This window comes from Clupea harengus, chromosome 11 (assembly GCF_900700415.2).
Source record: "Clupea harengus chromosome 11, Ch_v2.0.2, whole genome shotgun sequence".
Classification (NCBI taxonomy): Eukaryota; Metazoa; Chordata; class Actinopteri; order Clupeiformes; family Clupeidae; genus Clupea; species Clupea harengus.
Window position 1 is genome coordinate 22,470,696 of NC_045162.1, and position 16,500 is coordinate 22,487,195.

Consider the following 16,500-nt stretch of genomic DNA (forward strand, 5'->3'; position numbering starts at 1 on the left):
GCACCCTGAGGGGTCAACACCTTTTAGACGTAACTGACTGTGCTATTACGGTGATGCAGTGATTACGACAAGCTTGCGCAATCAGTTTGTCTCCAACAACCACTACCCGTCAATAATGATTGCATATAGGATTAGTAGAACAATAATACCAGTATATAATATTACTTCTTATAAAATAGAACACCGGTCCTTACTGATGTCTTTATTCTTCGCAATCAAATGCTACGCCTCACAAATTGTGTTGCTTAGCAACCTCCTGACATCAGCCAGGACTATCTTCTCCTCCTTCTTTTTCTCATATGTAACTATTACCTGAATTTGAACACATTTACATATCATCTTCAGTTCCGGCCAGCTTTGTCCTTTTAATTGCTTGAGGGAATTCTGTGCTATTAGACTGCCCCTTGTTTACAGACTAGAGACTCAGTGATGACTGTTTTTCTGCTGCCTCTCGCTGAAGTAACACAGGTGTTATGATGTATGTAACCAGCTGCTAGTTATAGTATTTATGAGTAAAACTAGATTAAATTGTTATCCACCAGTAACAGCAACAGGGCAACAAGCTGAACAAAAAAGAGGACCTCCAGATCCTTGTCCATGTTTTCCTTGTGTCCTTGTCCATGTTTTCCCCCCTGTGTCCTGACATGTTGTGTCTGCCTTGTGCTCCGTTCCCTGTTTATCCACTCCCTTACTTAGTATCCTTACGGGCTCCTGGCAGACTGACAGGTGGCTGAGCGAATCACCGGCGCTCCTGCCTGCACACCTGCTGCCAATTCCCTCGTCAGCTACAGCCCTTAAGGCCTGCCAAATGTCTCTTCTGAGTATTCACGCTAAGTTCATGGGTTTGTGTCGAGTTTGAGTTCTAGAAGTGACGCGTTTGCTTGTTTCCTGGGTTAAAATCCTGATATTTGCCTGCCTGATATAACCAGAATCCTGTGATCCCTTCTGCCAACAGAGCTTCCAGACTATAATCACAGTGAAAAGAAAACTGAGCTGTGAGCAATTGGCAGGCGAACCCTTGTTTCTCAGCTAGACAGTTTAAAGGTTAACTTTAGCATACCATAACTGTCAGCCCCCTGTAATGTCTCTCCCACCACTGTACTAAAAACTTTTATTCCAGATAGGTAATTACTTTTTCATGTGGCTGTCCTCAAGCACAAAGCAAAACGAAAGTGCATTTGGTATGTTTTTTTTTTTTTTTCATTCTCAAGAAGCTTTAAGTGACAACGCACACGTCATAGTCCCGCTTTGTGTTGCTCTCAGCCTAATGCTGTTTACTTGTGACATGTTCAAAAATAAAGCCGAAGGGCCCCTCCGTTGCCCTGACTACCTCAGCCACAGGCGCTGAGCACATGTCGTGTTTAGGCTTTCATCCTAAGGTAAGGCTTTCATCAATCACATGTGTCCATCAGATAGAGTGGGAAAGCCTATGAACCAAGAATAGTCGTCTGCCACTGAAGAGTATACTTAAAAATACAACTTAGTTTGAATTGACACATTACTCGACTCATGCAAGTTACAAAATGTTAAAGCTGGGGTTTAATAATATGAGTTTTGGGTTGTAATGCCAGAGGTATGGTGTGCTGGACCCAGAAGCAGACTCTAAACACATCAGGCACAGAAAGTTGAAGCTTTAAAGCCTCATTATGTGAGAATTGGTATTTTTTAATTGCTACTGAGGTCCCCCTGAAGTTGCGGGTTATAGTTCACTTTTACACTACTGTTGAAAATACAAATCACGCTTTGAGACCCCCTAATGGACAGTGGTACATGTGAATTTGTTGACAAGCTAAAGGATATGGAACAGGCAAAGACAACAGCAGAAGCCAAAGAAGCATGTCGACTGACAAGGTTGAGTAATATTACAAGATTTTATACAAATATGACTATGCATAGTTTAGTTTATTATGACATCAGAGATGAACGCTAACATAATCAGAAGAATAACAAAAAGAGAGCAACACATTTTTGTTTTGCTGAAATACTGCTCTCGTTTTCAGCCCATGTACATTGTTTTTCCAAGTGTTTGAATGTGGAGTATGTGTAATCTAATCTATTTAAATGTTGTTGGCATCATGATTGTGCATAATATACATTGGACAGTGTAATTTATTACAAGCTAACTAGTTGGGTGACTTCCAAGGCTTTTTTGGCGTGAGATTGATGAATACTGATGGTTTGAGAAAACTAGGGTTAGGGTTCGAGAGACAGGGAGAGACAGGGATGACACCGGTAAGGTTACAGCCTACGTCACATTCTTTCATAAATAACATTGGCAGGGTTGTATATGAGGAAAAACTAGCTAGGTGACAACTTTCCTAACACAGCCAAACATCAAACAAGCGCAATACAAGACATAGCAAGAGAGCTAATTACATTATTACTGACTAGTCCAACAGAAAGAAGGGCAGCTCGGCATCTGACTTGCATCTTTCTGTCTTTTTTAGCTCTCACCAACGAGTAAAAACCAGTCTGAGACTGACTATTGTTCAGTCTCTTGCTCAGTTACTCTATCTTTTTCTCTTGCTCCCTTCCTCCAACAACGTCTTCCTTGGTTTCTTCGTTGCCTAATGGAAGGGTCTGATTTTTGTGTGAGCTGGCACCATAAAGTGGAAGGGTCTCACTGTCCACTAAAGTTACACAGTGCAGTACCAGGCATAAGTGGGATGCTGTGGCAGTGGTACAGACGCCATTCTCCTTATCACAAGTCATTTTCACCACCAAAATGATTTTGAAGGTAAAATTGTTACATAATGTTGCTTTAATAAGAAAGTCGCAGTACAAGCCGCTAGGCAGAAACTCAACCTCAGGTCAAAAACAGTCCAAAATGTATATTTGCTATTGTAATATTATTGTAATTGCTTTTGTATCAGTTCGTGAAGTAGGAAGTATAGCAACTCTACAGTGGTCAATGCTGATTGTTGTTTTCAAAATTGACAAAAAGTCTACATTCATTAAGATGCAACGACTGGAAACAATCCCCAGTGGAGCATGGCCATCTCTTCACAAAGTAAATTTGGGTCTGATTATACCAGACTACGACTTGGTTCCTTTTCAGAGAGAAGCAGCCAATAACAGACTTCAGAGTTCAGACAGCCTTACTAGAACAAAACAAAGGAAACTAGGGCCCAATCAATATGTTGATTTGGAGTTATTTGACCGTCACTTGAGATCCTTCAGTTCTGGGGGCATTTGATGTTGAAGATGAATATGTGTCATTTATGGAAGTCTTCCTCCATGCCAGTTTACTGCTACGTATTTTGTTACTTGATTGAAGTTATGGATATATGTCAATATCTGCTTTATTGAAGGGTGCTTAACACCACTCATAAACATATGCATTTGGAAGCAATGGCCTTGATTGGATCCCCTTTACTATAAAGGTCACTTGTGTCTTCCCGCCACTTGATTAAAATATGACCCAATCTGTTGTACTAGGTCCTCTGGATTTAATATTCAATTGATAAATTACACTCGCATCTAATTTGCTCGGGAAATGCAAAATGTGGAAGACTGTGGTGACCTTTAATCAGACTAGTAATGGACTCAATTACCTGAAGCCAAGTGGCAATTGCATGATACCTCATTGTGCCAAATCTTCAGATTGTAATTTACAACTTCTTGATGGTCTGAAAATGCAGGAGGGGGGATAGAGAATGTGCTTCTTCAGACTGGCCTTGGTCATTCAGGGAAGTGTAGCACCTCTAAACATTAGAGGGTGCTCTAATCAAGCCTAAAGTGTTATGTAACAAAGATTTGACATAATATACAGGTATGTATATTACTACCTCTCGACAATGAGCCTCTACTGAGTTGTCAAAGATCCTATATATGTTTATGGTAGTTAGTGCCACGTCTATGGGAATTATATGTGCGAATATTGCATTTACAGTGGTAACAGGTGGTTGCTGTTTACTGAAGAAGAGCTTGTATGTAATATCAGTTCATGAGTACATTCAAATGAGCCATCTGATTTCCACAGGCACTAATTACCCACCCTTGTCACTTGGCGCTGTGTCTCCCCCCTCAGCTTCTGCATGACTGCACCAGTGTTCTACCAGCAGCAGGGAACCAATCACCAGTCAGTTCATCCACCCTTCAAAAAAATAAAAAATAAATACAAATAAAAACATTAAAAACATAACAATTAACATAAAGAAGCAAACATCATCAACATCACCCTGGCCACAAATTGAACCCTAATTTACTCCGAAACAACGCTGACATTTTCTCAGCCATTCCTGATGCGCCGAGAAAAGCACTGTATTAATAGTAAACGCAGGGAGACAAACTAGACACAGGCAGGTCATCCGAGTTAATCAGAGCCGTTCAGGTCAGCCTCCTGCCGTCGAACCTGCACAAAACCATTTACGTCGGCTTCCTTATCAGACAGGGTGACTGCGATTTTGCCTGTCTTTTCCAGCATGGCAGCTTCTTTTTCATGTATAAGGCAGGTCATTATTTAAAGATCCAGGAATAGCAAACCAACTTTCATCAGGAAAAGCTAAACTTATGATTGTGGGTTCGTACTTTGCCCGTCCATTTATTCAGAAAATGATTACAGAAGCAGGAAAGAAGATTTATTTATTATTTATTTTAGTAATTTAAATCTAAATTTAACAGTCCCTCATGCTCAACCACTGCGATCATTTTACTGAAATGTCAAGAATTGCAATAAGGTCATCGTCAGGTTTTCATTAACAACTCAGATTAGACTAAAGCCTTCTGAAGCTTGTACCCAAGGAGAAATGATTTATACGGGTTCTAAAGCCATTTGGTGACCCGGGTGATGATGAAGGCTGAATTGGAGAGACGGTTACTCTCCTGAAGATTCTGACCTGGGTATTTATACGCACCGCAATTACTTTGTCCTTCCCTGGGGGGGGACAGTATTATCGTACAGCAGAGGTGAAAACAAAAATCTGCTGCTAAAAGGAGTCTCCGTCTTCACATTCGGTACCCAGTTATTTCCAGCCATGCGCACTCTTTGTATACATTGCATGTGTATAATTTATATGAGTGGAGCATACAATTACCAGAGGGTCAAAGCAATACTCTACCGTGGTTGAGCATGTATGTATCAATAGTCTACGGTGTAGGAATGAGATGTATATTCTGAAAATGAAATCTCATCCTGTTACTCCCTTAATATTATCTTGTTTCCTTTTTGTATCTGCTTTATTCAATGGAATACATTTCTTTTAGAGAGAGAGAGAGAGAGAGAGAGAAAGAGGGAGAGAGAGATATGAACTGATAGTGTGGGTCTCAATGTATGATGTAATCATAGCAAGTTATAACTTTACTTTATTTTAGTTTCACTTCTGTGCCGCCCGCTCACTTCCCCTCAGTGTGGACTTCTCCAGGACCAGGAGGAGGTGCCTCCACCCACGGGTGTCTGTCTGTCACAGGGGGGCCTCTTTCTCTGGAACTTTCAGAAAACACCAAACCACATCCTCCAGAGCTGTGTCTCCCTCCGTGAGGCTGAGACCTTGCACCTAGACTTCACAGCAGGGCGGGGGGAAACCCTCTGGGTCTGTGTGAAAGACTGCCTGTTTCTGTGAAGTTCCTTCATTCCTTCTCAATCTCATTAAGTTTATAAATGGTCAGTGGTGGAAGTTGCAGATCACTCCAGCGCTCCAAACACAAAATGATTAAAGTCATGCTGGAGACAAGATGTGGTCTTAATCACTTTCTTAAGAACATTCGGTTGGCTTCACCAAAGATAACGCACAGATAATGCACATTAAACATGACTGAACTTAATGTGTAATACAGATGATATTTATGTGCAGACCACGGAAGATGGTAACTTGACTTGACTTGACTTGATCAGACAAAGAGCAGGTCTGACACGGCTGAAGTTCACTGTGCTCATACTCTATATAAAAAGCCTCCTACATGACAGTACACTAAAGCTTTGTGCGAACGCTTTGGTTGCCAAGGAAGGAAAAATGTTGGCCATTGATTTGTGTCATATTTTTGTTCCTCCTACTAAACTTCTTCTTCTAAAGTCTTGCTAGTGTTGAGTGTCCTCTAAATTGTCAGCACTTGGGAGACTGTGACACAGATGCTGCTGCGTCACAAAAAGAAACGTGTTTGCAGCCTGGAGCGACAGCATCAATTAAACGCAACGCCTCTATGAGACACAGGCTGGTAAATAGGGAAGCATCAAACTAACACTCACTTATTGAGACAGGTAGCCTTTGATGGAAGACGTAATCACATCAGTAGTTAAAATTCCGTAAAACACGAAAGTAGGTAAATTCTCCAAAACAAGTGTGAGTATGAACATTATTGTGTGTGTCTGTCTGTGTATCAGTAACAGTAACAATAACAACAATAACTGCAAACTGGTAAACACAGAGAGAGACAAATAAAACAAAGTGATAACTCATAGCTTGAACTCATAGCTTCATGCTATGACATGTGAACACCAAACACAGCACAAGGCACGCTGCCAAATATGGTCATGTCCATTGTGGTCAGTGATTGGTGGTACCATGGTACCCTGACAGCGCAACACTCCAATCCAAACACATACGACCTCGAGCCAAACCCCTCAGAACCCACCAACTGATCAAGTCATCACGATTTATCCAAGCCGCAGGACGATGTTCTGATGAGAACAATCAACACTATTCAGACAATCCCCAAATATTACACAGTTACAGAGGTAGAAAATGGAGAGCGGGAAAGAAATGGCCTGCGTGTTTAATTTGTGATGCTAGAAACAGAGGTCAAATAGAGGTAATTGTGGTTCACATGCTTTATTTCTAGACTAATTATTTTGTCATGGTCTGATGCTAATGTTGGCCGGTAAATAAGCAGGATGGATGAGATGGAAGTGGAGGGCATTCTGGCAGACCTCCCCAGGCACCTCTCCAAGTGTGTTTGGATAACAAGCAAGAGGTAAGCATCCTGGCCTTACGTGACAGTCTAAACACTCACAGTGTATTTTATTAACAGGCTTCAGCGCTTATTCAAAGACCATAACACTAATTTACCTAGAGTGGCTTTAATTAAATTGAAAAAAAAAAAAAAAATTAATTATAATTGTTATTATAATCATTCATAATTTTTTATCTATTTGCTCTGCTATCTAACTAACGTTCCATTTGCATGAAATTATAGCGAGTTATCTAGCTGATGTCATAGTCGCCTTGTTCATCACATGCTAGCAGCTGCCAACTGTTAATAAAAATGCATCCCTGTGTATTAAAATGCACACCCGAGAATTAATTAAATCAATGTATAGACCGTGGTTAATAGTCGAGAAATTACAGCATAATGTTCTGACAAAAAGCAATGGAAGACTTTTAAGCACTTTGAACTGCATTGTTTTGTATGAAAGGTCCTATACAAATAAAGTCTATTATTATTATTATTGTTATTTTATGAACAAAGATGGTGTTGGTAAGTACAGTGCCCTCCACAATTATTGGCACCCCTAGTGAATATGAGCAAAACAGGCTATAAAAAAATATGTCTTTGCTGTTTATCCTCTTGGTCTTTCACTCAAAATATTCACAAAAATCTTACCTTTTCATTGAAGTAAAATTATTGAAAGAAAAAAAAACTGTTGACAATAAATAAATATTTTTCCCCAAAACATGTGTGCCACAATTATTGGTACCCCTAGAAAAATCTTATAATTAAAATCTAACTGAAGTATATTTCCAGTCATGTTTTACATTTCTAAGTTCACCTGTTTGATAAGGAACTCTTAAGAGGTCAACCATGACTTCCTGTTCCACTGGCGTACAAATGTGAGGTGACACAGGCCAAATTCCATTAGTCATTCATCACTATGGGAAAGACCCAAGAACACAGTGACGATGTGCAACGGAAAGTTGTGGAGCTGCACGAATCAAGAAATGGACACAAGAAAATCTCTAAAGAGTTGAAAATACCCATTTCCACTATCATGGAAATAATTAAGAAGTTTAAAGCGACAGAAGATGTTAAGAATCAGCCTGGAAGAGGACGTATGTGTACATTGACCCCACGCACCGTGAGGAGGATGATTCGACTGGCAAAAGAATCTCCAAGGATCACAGCTGGAGAATTGTAGAAGTGAGTTGAGTCTTGGGGTCAGAAAGTCTCCAAAACTACCATCAGACGCCACCTACATCACCACAAGTTGTTTTGGAGGGTTGCCAGAAAAAAGCCTCTGCTGTCAATCAACTACAAACTAAAGCGCCTACAGTTTGCCAAATGTAAGTCAGACTTTCAATAGTTTCAATAGGGCCAAGTTATATGGTCAGATGAGACCAAAATAAAGCTTTTTGGCAACAAACATCAAAGGTGGGTTTGGCGTAGACAGAAAGATAGCCATACAGAAAAGACCCCCATACCCAATGTGAAGAATGGTGGCGGATCTTTGATGTTGTGGGGCTGTTTTTCTTCCAAAGGCCCTGGACATCTTGTTAGGATACATGGTATCATGGACTCCATCAAATACCAGCAGATATTAAATGAAAACCTAACAGCCCCCTCCAGTAAGCTTAAAATGGGCTGTGGTTGGACCTTCCAGCAGGTCAATGATCCGAAGCACACCTCAAAATCAACACAAAAATGGTTCACCGACCACAGAATAAAGGTTTTGCCATGGCCATCACAGTCCCCCGACCTAAACCCCATAGAAAATCTGTGGGATGAGCTGAAGCCGAGTCTACAAACGTTGACCTCAGAATCTGAAGGATCTGGAGAGATACTGCATGTAGGAATGGTCTCAGATCCCGTGCCATGTGTTCACCAACCTCATCACGCATTATAGGAGAAGACTCAGAGCTGTTATCTTGGCAAAGGGAGGCTGCACAAAACATTAAATTAAGGGGTGTTAATAATTGTGGCACACATGTTTTGGGGAAAAATATGTATTTAATGTCAACAGTTTTTTTTTCTTTCAATAGTTTTACTTCAATGAAAAGGTAAGATTTTTGTGAATATTTTGAGTCAAAGACCAAGAGGATAAACAGCAAAGACATATTTTTGTATAGCCTGTTTTGCTCATATTCACTAGGGGTGCCAATAATTGTGGAGGGCACTGTATATACATTTGGATGCATGGGGAGCATACAATTATATGAAATAAACAAAAAGGGAGGGTTGCCGTAGCCTGCAGCAAAAGTGACAGTTTATCTATTTGGCTCTCTTCTCTGTTTAAGGAACAGAATGCGACTAGGTGTAGACACAGACAAGACCAGCTTCAGGTTGGTGGAATCCAGATTTTGAAATATGGTTTGTGGATGTGTGCGGGAGTGGGTGTGTTTGTCTGTGCATTCTGCATTGTTTGACACATCATCTATTAACACAGCATTCATTAACCTTAAATATAGTCTTACAAAACAAAGGAAAAACTGCAGTCAAAGGCCTATATAAAAGTGGTGGGATTCTGAGCGCCATTTTCATAGCTTTGTCCTTTGAACCTTACAATTTGAAATGATCAAAAGGGACATCATGTATTATGAATGGTGCTAGGATGTACAGTATGGTACAGTAAGAATATCCCTCACAAAACAAAACACCCTGTGAAGAGCACAAAAATATTCACAAAAATAAATAGATACAAAATTATCTGACTTGAAAAGGAACATTGCAAAGCGCATCTCTGTTTGTATTTGATAGTAATGTCATTTACTTGGCTGAAGAATTCAAAATAGGTCCGTGTTTTTTGGATAAGCCCAATAAGGTATACAAATAGGCTAATGTTTGTGGCTTTATGTTGGGTCAGATTATGGTCAGGGTTAGTTGAAAGATGGGAATTAGCAAGTTATCTTAGTTTACAGTTCTTCATTTTTTGTTTGACATTTGTTGAATAACTTCTCGTAGTTTGTTGATAATCACACCATGGCCCATTAACATAAAGTGTAAGTGGAAAATGAAAGCACACAAAATGAATTGGATATTTGAGATGGCAAACCCTCCCACTACTATCTGTAATGTGAGTAGACACCGCTGATCTCTTGCCAATTTATTCCTCTGTGGTCATGCAGAGAACAATTCTATCGGTCGGAAACCATTTAAGCCTTCCGTTAGAGATCCTTACACACTGTGGATGCAGTGGCTGCACTCATTTACACTCAGTGTCACTTTCTGTATGTGATTCATTTGATGTCCCTCCATCAAATTGCCTTTTTTTATGTTGCACAGTGTCCTGCTGGAGTTGTCTGTCTGGATTCAGAACAAATTCCATCTCTAGTTAGTGAGCAACAGGCAAAACGGATGCAGCAAATCTATTTTATCAGGTGCCAGATAAACACACAAGGGAATCTGAGATCAATCATTGGGGTGCGATAACAGAAGCCTCAATCCCATAGGAATGTGTTACATGACTGTCCCGAGCATCACAGGGTTTTATGCTCAGTATTCTGCAGTCCTGTTTACAACTAACATTTTCTGGCTCTTGATTGAACACCTCAACACAAATGCAATTCAATCACTGAGCTTTCAACACACGGTAAACTAAATCTTACTGACATTCCTTTATTATCAAAAGAATTCTGTCAATGTTGAAAGATGTTTTTTATGCTTTTAAACGGGTGGAAAGTGCAACAGCGCCCTCAACTGTTAATGCTTTGAAATGTCAGCTGAGTAAAAACTGCCTGTACTTGCTCTGCATTCAGCCTGTTGCTAATGGTGCAGGGATCAGTCAGCGCACCATCCCCTAATGAAATGCCAGGAAATAAATGCAAGCAGTACTACCTGTATGCTGGCATGGAGAGAATGGTTTCCATGGTTATACAGTATATGCTTCTGGAAGCTTCCTTAAAAAGAAATAAATACATAAAAGACTGCGATAATTATTCTGTCCTCAAAAAAAGGAAAGTAGACTGCTACATTTAATAAGGATAGAGCAGTTAATGACATGACATCACTATCAGTTATGTAACATGCTAATTATTTTTTTTCCTACTCCACACAGGCCAGACATATGTTAGGGAAGAGGACCTTTGTTTAAACTGGACATTTATGACATGTTAAATGAAGGGGAAAAAGTTTGAATTCTTTCTCACATACACACACGCACACAGGAACTCATCAACGTAACTCACCACTGCAATATAAATGCTTTAATGGCTCCTTTGCGTATATACTGAAAAAAAAAATTCTGCTTTAAATGTATTTTATTGTAATGTGCACTGACAACACAGCGTTTCTCTTTCAGTTTAAAAAATAAATCTACATCCCTAAGTGAAAACAGACTTGTTGATAAACAGGTACACACGGTACTAGATCCTACCTTAATTGTATGATAAGTCCCTAAGTAAAAACAGACTTGTTGACACACTCTGAGTGTGATTGTTTATTTGATACAAAAATATGTCAAACCCCGGAATGAAAACCACACGTTGCAGATGCAGAGACAGAGATATGTGAGGGCGTGTGTGTATCTCTGAGTGTGAGAGTGTGTGTGTGTGTTTGTGTGTGTGTGTGTGTGTGTGTGTATCTCTGCGTGTGAAAGTGTGCGCAGGGTCACACATTTGCTCGCCATGTGATTGTAGATAAAGTGGGTAGCACAGAACTGACTTGTGAAGATCAGAGACACTTTTTATGAGGTGGAGAGAGGCTTACAGACATGGAACTGCTGACAGCCGCCATTCTTCTACAAATGTTGGATGCTTCTCAAGGTAACAACTTTTAAGACTCTCATGGGGGAAGAGAAGTAAGACAGCTTGGTCTGCGTGTAGCATAGCAATGAAGGGCATAGAACTATGGCAGAATGGCTATTTTATATGTGCAGGATCTCAAAATCCATTCCGTACTTCACAAACTAGTTGTCAACATGCATCTTACCAATACCTTGCAACTGAATGATGACAAATGTGGCTGACCTTACGTAATGACATGCCAGGAAAAATAAAGGGGTTATATCGGATATCGGGCAACTACTGAGGTTTTAAAAATGTAATAACAACAGTTATTTAGTCTTTCCGTCATTCTCTTTTTTACAAAACAACAATCATAGCCAAAATGTCTTAGTTCACTGTGGTAACTCATACAAACATCAAACCCCCAGCATTACAGTCCAAACTGCATTAATAAAACACATAGGCATCTATGTAAAACGTAAAGTAAAACTCAGTCTTGTAACACAAAATCTGTTGTCATAGCAACATATTTTAAAATACACTACTGTATATGTGGACCTAAAATATAAACTGATAATTGTTTTCTAAAATGCCAAGCTAGTGATTGCTCTAGGCACTCGTGTAATCAACCACTGTTTCAAGCAGCATTACTTGTGCGATAATGACAAGATGATGAATGTGGTGTACTGTAAGAATATCTCACTCTGTTATCATCACATCTAAGACAAGTGTTTTGCTTCAATACTGCTAATTCTGGAGTGTGGATTGATTGGATTCTAGGCTTTATCATGTAACCTGAGATGATACGCATGCTTTACAGCGTCATAAATGAGCCATTAAGCTTTGCCCGTAATATTCACTCACTGATTTAATTATTTATTTATTTTTGTAGTTAAAACATAAGAGTAGGCCAATGTTTAACAAATGCCCACACAACACAAATGCCTACACAAAATAATTTGTGAACATATTTATAGTCAGCTTTGCGTTGAGAGTTGATTTGTTTGTTTTCTGTGATCTACAAATCAAACACCCAATTTTGTTGATTAATAATGAATGCGTTGATCTATCCCCTCCATATTAATTATCTGGTCATAATTTGAGTGACAGAGATAATGCAGGAATGCATGGATAACTTTCATGTACAGAATGTATAGGACACGGATGCCTCCTGGATAGGCCCTAAACTCATAACTCAGAGAGCATACTACTTAAAGACCATAACAATCCATCAACTCAGTTCAATTTTTGTTTCACACTATGAAATCTCTAAAATGTTACTATAAAATTATGTGGATTGTTACAATAACTTTTCTATGACTATTTCAAGATATTATGCTAATTATATTGTTCTTATACCCACATGAATCACGTCAACATGCGTTAAAAGATAAAGCAACACTGTACAGGTTTTTTTTTTATTAATGAATGTTTTTATAGTAAATGAATGTCATAATAATAATATTTTGATGTTACATGGTCATGCAGATGATAGATAAACACGTCTTTTGTTCCCAGTAGCCGCCCAAGCATTTCAATATAGAGTTTTGTGCTCCAGGTCAGAAAACCTTCAAAAACATAACCGTAACTTTTACAGCATTTTGCCAAAGATATCAGCAAAAATACATCACTTGACAAGTTAGCTCCCTTGTAACTGTGCTAACTGTGCTGTTGATGGCGTTTCTATGGTAAGTCTAATGGCTCTTAGTTAGTTAGCTCACTAGTTTTAGACAAACTTCTGTAATGCCTCTTTGAAGCTACAGATACAGCTATAGTCGTCCTCTTTGAAGCCCTCCACAGGACTTGCTCTCTCCCCCATTTCACCCTTCAAAATAAAGGTCTAAAGGTCTCAAATAAAATCTGTTGGCTTGTAGTCAGTTTTTTGATTCACAACGCCGTAGCAGATCGTGCCCAGCGCTTCTTTTCAGTTTACTTGAGCTACATCGATCAAGGGCAAACACTTTACGATACGCCTTTATTGTGTTGTTGTGCTAGAAAGCACTGACTATGACTGCAAAAACGCATTTCACAAAGGTGACTTTACAGTGGTTGGCACACAATCAGAATACTACAATACTTGATCACATGGAGCCAGCCCAGGGACGTGAGGCCCTGCTAACATAATCTCTCCTTTTCGTTCTTAGCTGCTCTCATCTTTTCAGTCCAATGGAACACCACTGAATCTCCAACTAAGGGGCCAAATGGAAATCACAGTGAGTTTCTGGCGATAGCTGTTATGCTTAACTGATTGATGGTCCTTGTTTCCTCTGATTTCACATTCCAATCAAAGCGGACAGACACAGCGCGACATGAATTCTCAGGCAGTATTGCATGCAAGCAGGTGTAATGCACTACAGCGCTGGCTAATTCAGTCCCTCCAGGATCTTGCAAGGGTTTGTTGTGATTGCTGCGGCCAAAAGTGACTGAATTTGAAAACTGACTGAAAAAAAAATGAAAATTGCACTATTACAGTGATTTTGAGTAAATCAAATAATGTAAAGTAAATTGAAAATAATGCAGAAATTCCATGACTGTTTTTTTGCGGAAATATATTGCGATAATAGGAAAAAATTGCAACCTGCAATTGCATTTGCCGGAAATCGTTGAATTCACGTGAATTTGAATGCAAGATCACAAAAACCTGGAGGGAACCGCTAACTGGGAGGCAAACAGTGTGGTTGTCAGCAGCGGACAGTAACTTATGTCTGTTAATATGTAATTCTAATATAGGCTACACACACTCATACTCCAATTATTGTCTGTGAAACACATACACACACACACACACACACACACACACACACACACATACACACACACACACAGAGGAAGCGATTATTTATTTGAATCCTCCCATATTTCCATATTCAAATGTTACCAGCAGGGATTTACATTTGCATTTTTACATTTATCTTTAGAGGAAACACTGCTGGAGCAGGATTTTGTGTCTATAGCTCTTTTCTTCAGTCAATCTGTGAATATACTCAAGGCTGCCATGACCAAACTACACTTACAACGCAGATCACTGATTACACACACACACACAAACACACACACAGAGAGAGAGAGAGAGAGAGATGCAATGCAATTCAATGCAATGATCACACACATAAAACACACACACACACAGTCACAAAGACACAGACACACACACACAGTCACAAAGACACACACACACACACACACACACACACACACACACACACACACACACACACACACACACACACACACACACACACACACACACAGTTCAGATACTGTATAAACTCTCACATAAATTAATTCATTTGGAAATAAAAATCATTACTTGTGCAATCGTGGAAATGGTGTGCCCTGCTTCATCCTCCAGAGTCCCCTATCCATTGAAAGTGAAAATGTGTCTGAGGGCCTTAAAGGTCTAGAGGTTCTAGAATGCAGTTGCTACAACAAGCCAAATGTTTTTGCTTAAGAAATCAGAGAACACCCCCCCCCCCCCCCCCCCCCTACCCCAGCACAACCACACCACATAAAAAAAATAATTCAGTGGCGGTGGAGTATCTAAAAAAAGGTTTTTTTTCTTTGGTTGGTGCTTTTGCTTTCCTCGGTGTCCTCCTCTAGCTGTGCCACAACCTGACATTTCCACAGGAAGTGAGTCACGGGAAGTGGCTCTGCTGTGCTCTGCTGCGCTCTGCTGCAGTGCTGTTGCTTCACACTCTTGAGATCTTGTGCAAACACACAAAAAATTGCCACACCACAAAGGGACACTCACCGTGTTCACCTGAACAGACAAAGATCATATCTGTGGAGAATGGTGGAATGTGTTTTTCCCCAAGATCTGTCGTGCATGCCTGTTTGTGTCTGATGTTCACTGTGCAAAGACACACTTTTCCACTAGCGCTTTATTTCACTTTATTAGCAGCCCACCATTGTGTAACCTTCTGTTTCAAATGTTACTCAAACGAACTTGTTTCCATGTTTAGCTGAACTTGGACAGTTCAGTCTGTCCAACCCCTGTGCTGGGGTTTTAAGGACCCGCAGTCGCTCTCACGCGAATGTACCAGTCGACCTCAGCCTGACCAATCGCAGCGCTGTGGCTGGGCACATATGCAGACACCTGGGCTGCGGGGAAGTGTATGAGGTCAGACAACACACGACCGCAGACAGCAGCACCTGTGTCACTGACTGCGTCTATGAAGACCCCGGGAAGCTCAACTGCACAGAGGCCAAGCCTGGCACCTGCTTAAATGTGACGGAGATATACTGTGGTGAGTACACACTCCACCACAGCACAGAAATGGTACTTGGCTTGGACTTTATGCACCGTTGAAACATCCCTGCAGGTGGCGAAGAAAATAATTGTATTTCTTGAAGACCCCCCAGGTCCGGCTATCCGATTAGCCAATGGCACAGACCCCTGCGAGGGCCGCGTGGAGGTGTGGAACCACACTGACTGGGGCTCAGTGTGTGACGATGGGTGGGATGTAAAGGCGGGGGATGTGGTGTGTGCCCAGCTAGACTGTGGGTCTGCCCATAAGGTCACAGGAGAGGGCGGGCCCTTCCCGTCCGGCTCTGGACACATCCTCCTGGACGAGCTGAACTGCACGGGCTCTGAAAAGGACCTGTGGCAGTGTGTCACCCCAAGGACTGGACAGACACACGACTGTGGACACAAAGAGGATGCTGGAGTGGTGTGCACAGGTAGGTCCTCCTGTAAGACTATGGATTTGCAGTGTACAAATGATTATAGATTTGCAATGTGAGTGTAGGTAGTGTGGTTGGTAGAGCATTATTGCAGTGCCACTTTTTGGGGTTTAGTTCCTCCTGATCTCACCTCACTGGCCTCTATCCTCTTACATCACCTGATGCAGAGTTTATCTTTTTTATCAGGTGTAAGTGCGGCCTATTGTGAAAAGGATTCACATGAATA

At 40.6% G+C, this 16,500-nt stretch overlaps 1 protein-coding gene across 1 annotated transcript; it reads left to right on the forward strand.

Annotated features, from left to right (window-relative positions):
* The first annotated feature begins 11,472 nt into the window (after positions 1 to 11,472).
* LOC116222520 (antigen WC1.1) lies at positions 11,473 to 16,497 on the forward strand. Its single transcript, XM_031576931.1, has 5 exons — positions 11,473 to 11,630; positions 13,736 to 13,804; positions 15,554 to 15,838; positions 15,945 to 16,271; positions 16,487 to 16,497. The coding sequence occupies exons 1-5, from the start codon at positions 11,579 to 11,581 to the stop codon at positions 16,495 to 16,497; spliced, it is 744 nt and encodes a 247-aa protein (XP_031432791.1). The 5' UTR covers positions 11,473 to 11,578.
* The last annotated feature ends 3 nt before the right edge of the window (positions 16,498 to 16,500 follow it).

Excerpts from the sequence above, each read along its gene's own strand:
- LOC116222520 (XM_031576931.1), top strand. The coding sequence starts at position 11,579 with ATGGAACTGCTGACAGCCGCCATTCTTCTACAAATGTTGGATGCTTCT. Across the intron at positions 11,631-13,735 it reads AATGTTGGATGCTTCTCAAG|CTGCTCTCATCTTTTCAGTC; the intron begins GTAACAACTTTT and ends TTTCGTTCTTAG. Across the intron at positions 15,839-15,944 it reads TGTGACGGAGATATACTGTG|ACCCCCCAGGTCCGGCTATC; the intron begins GTGAGTACACAC and ends TATTTCTTGAAG.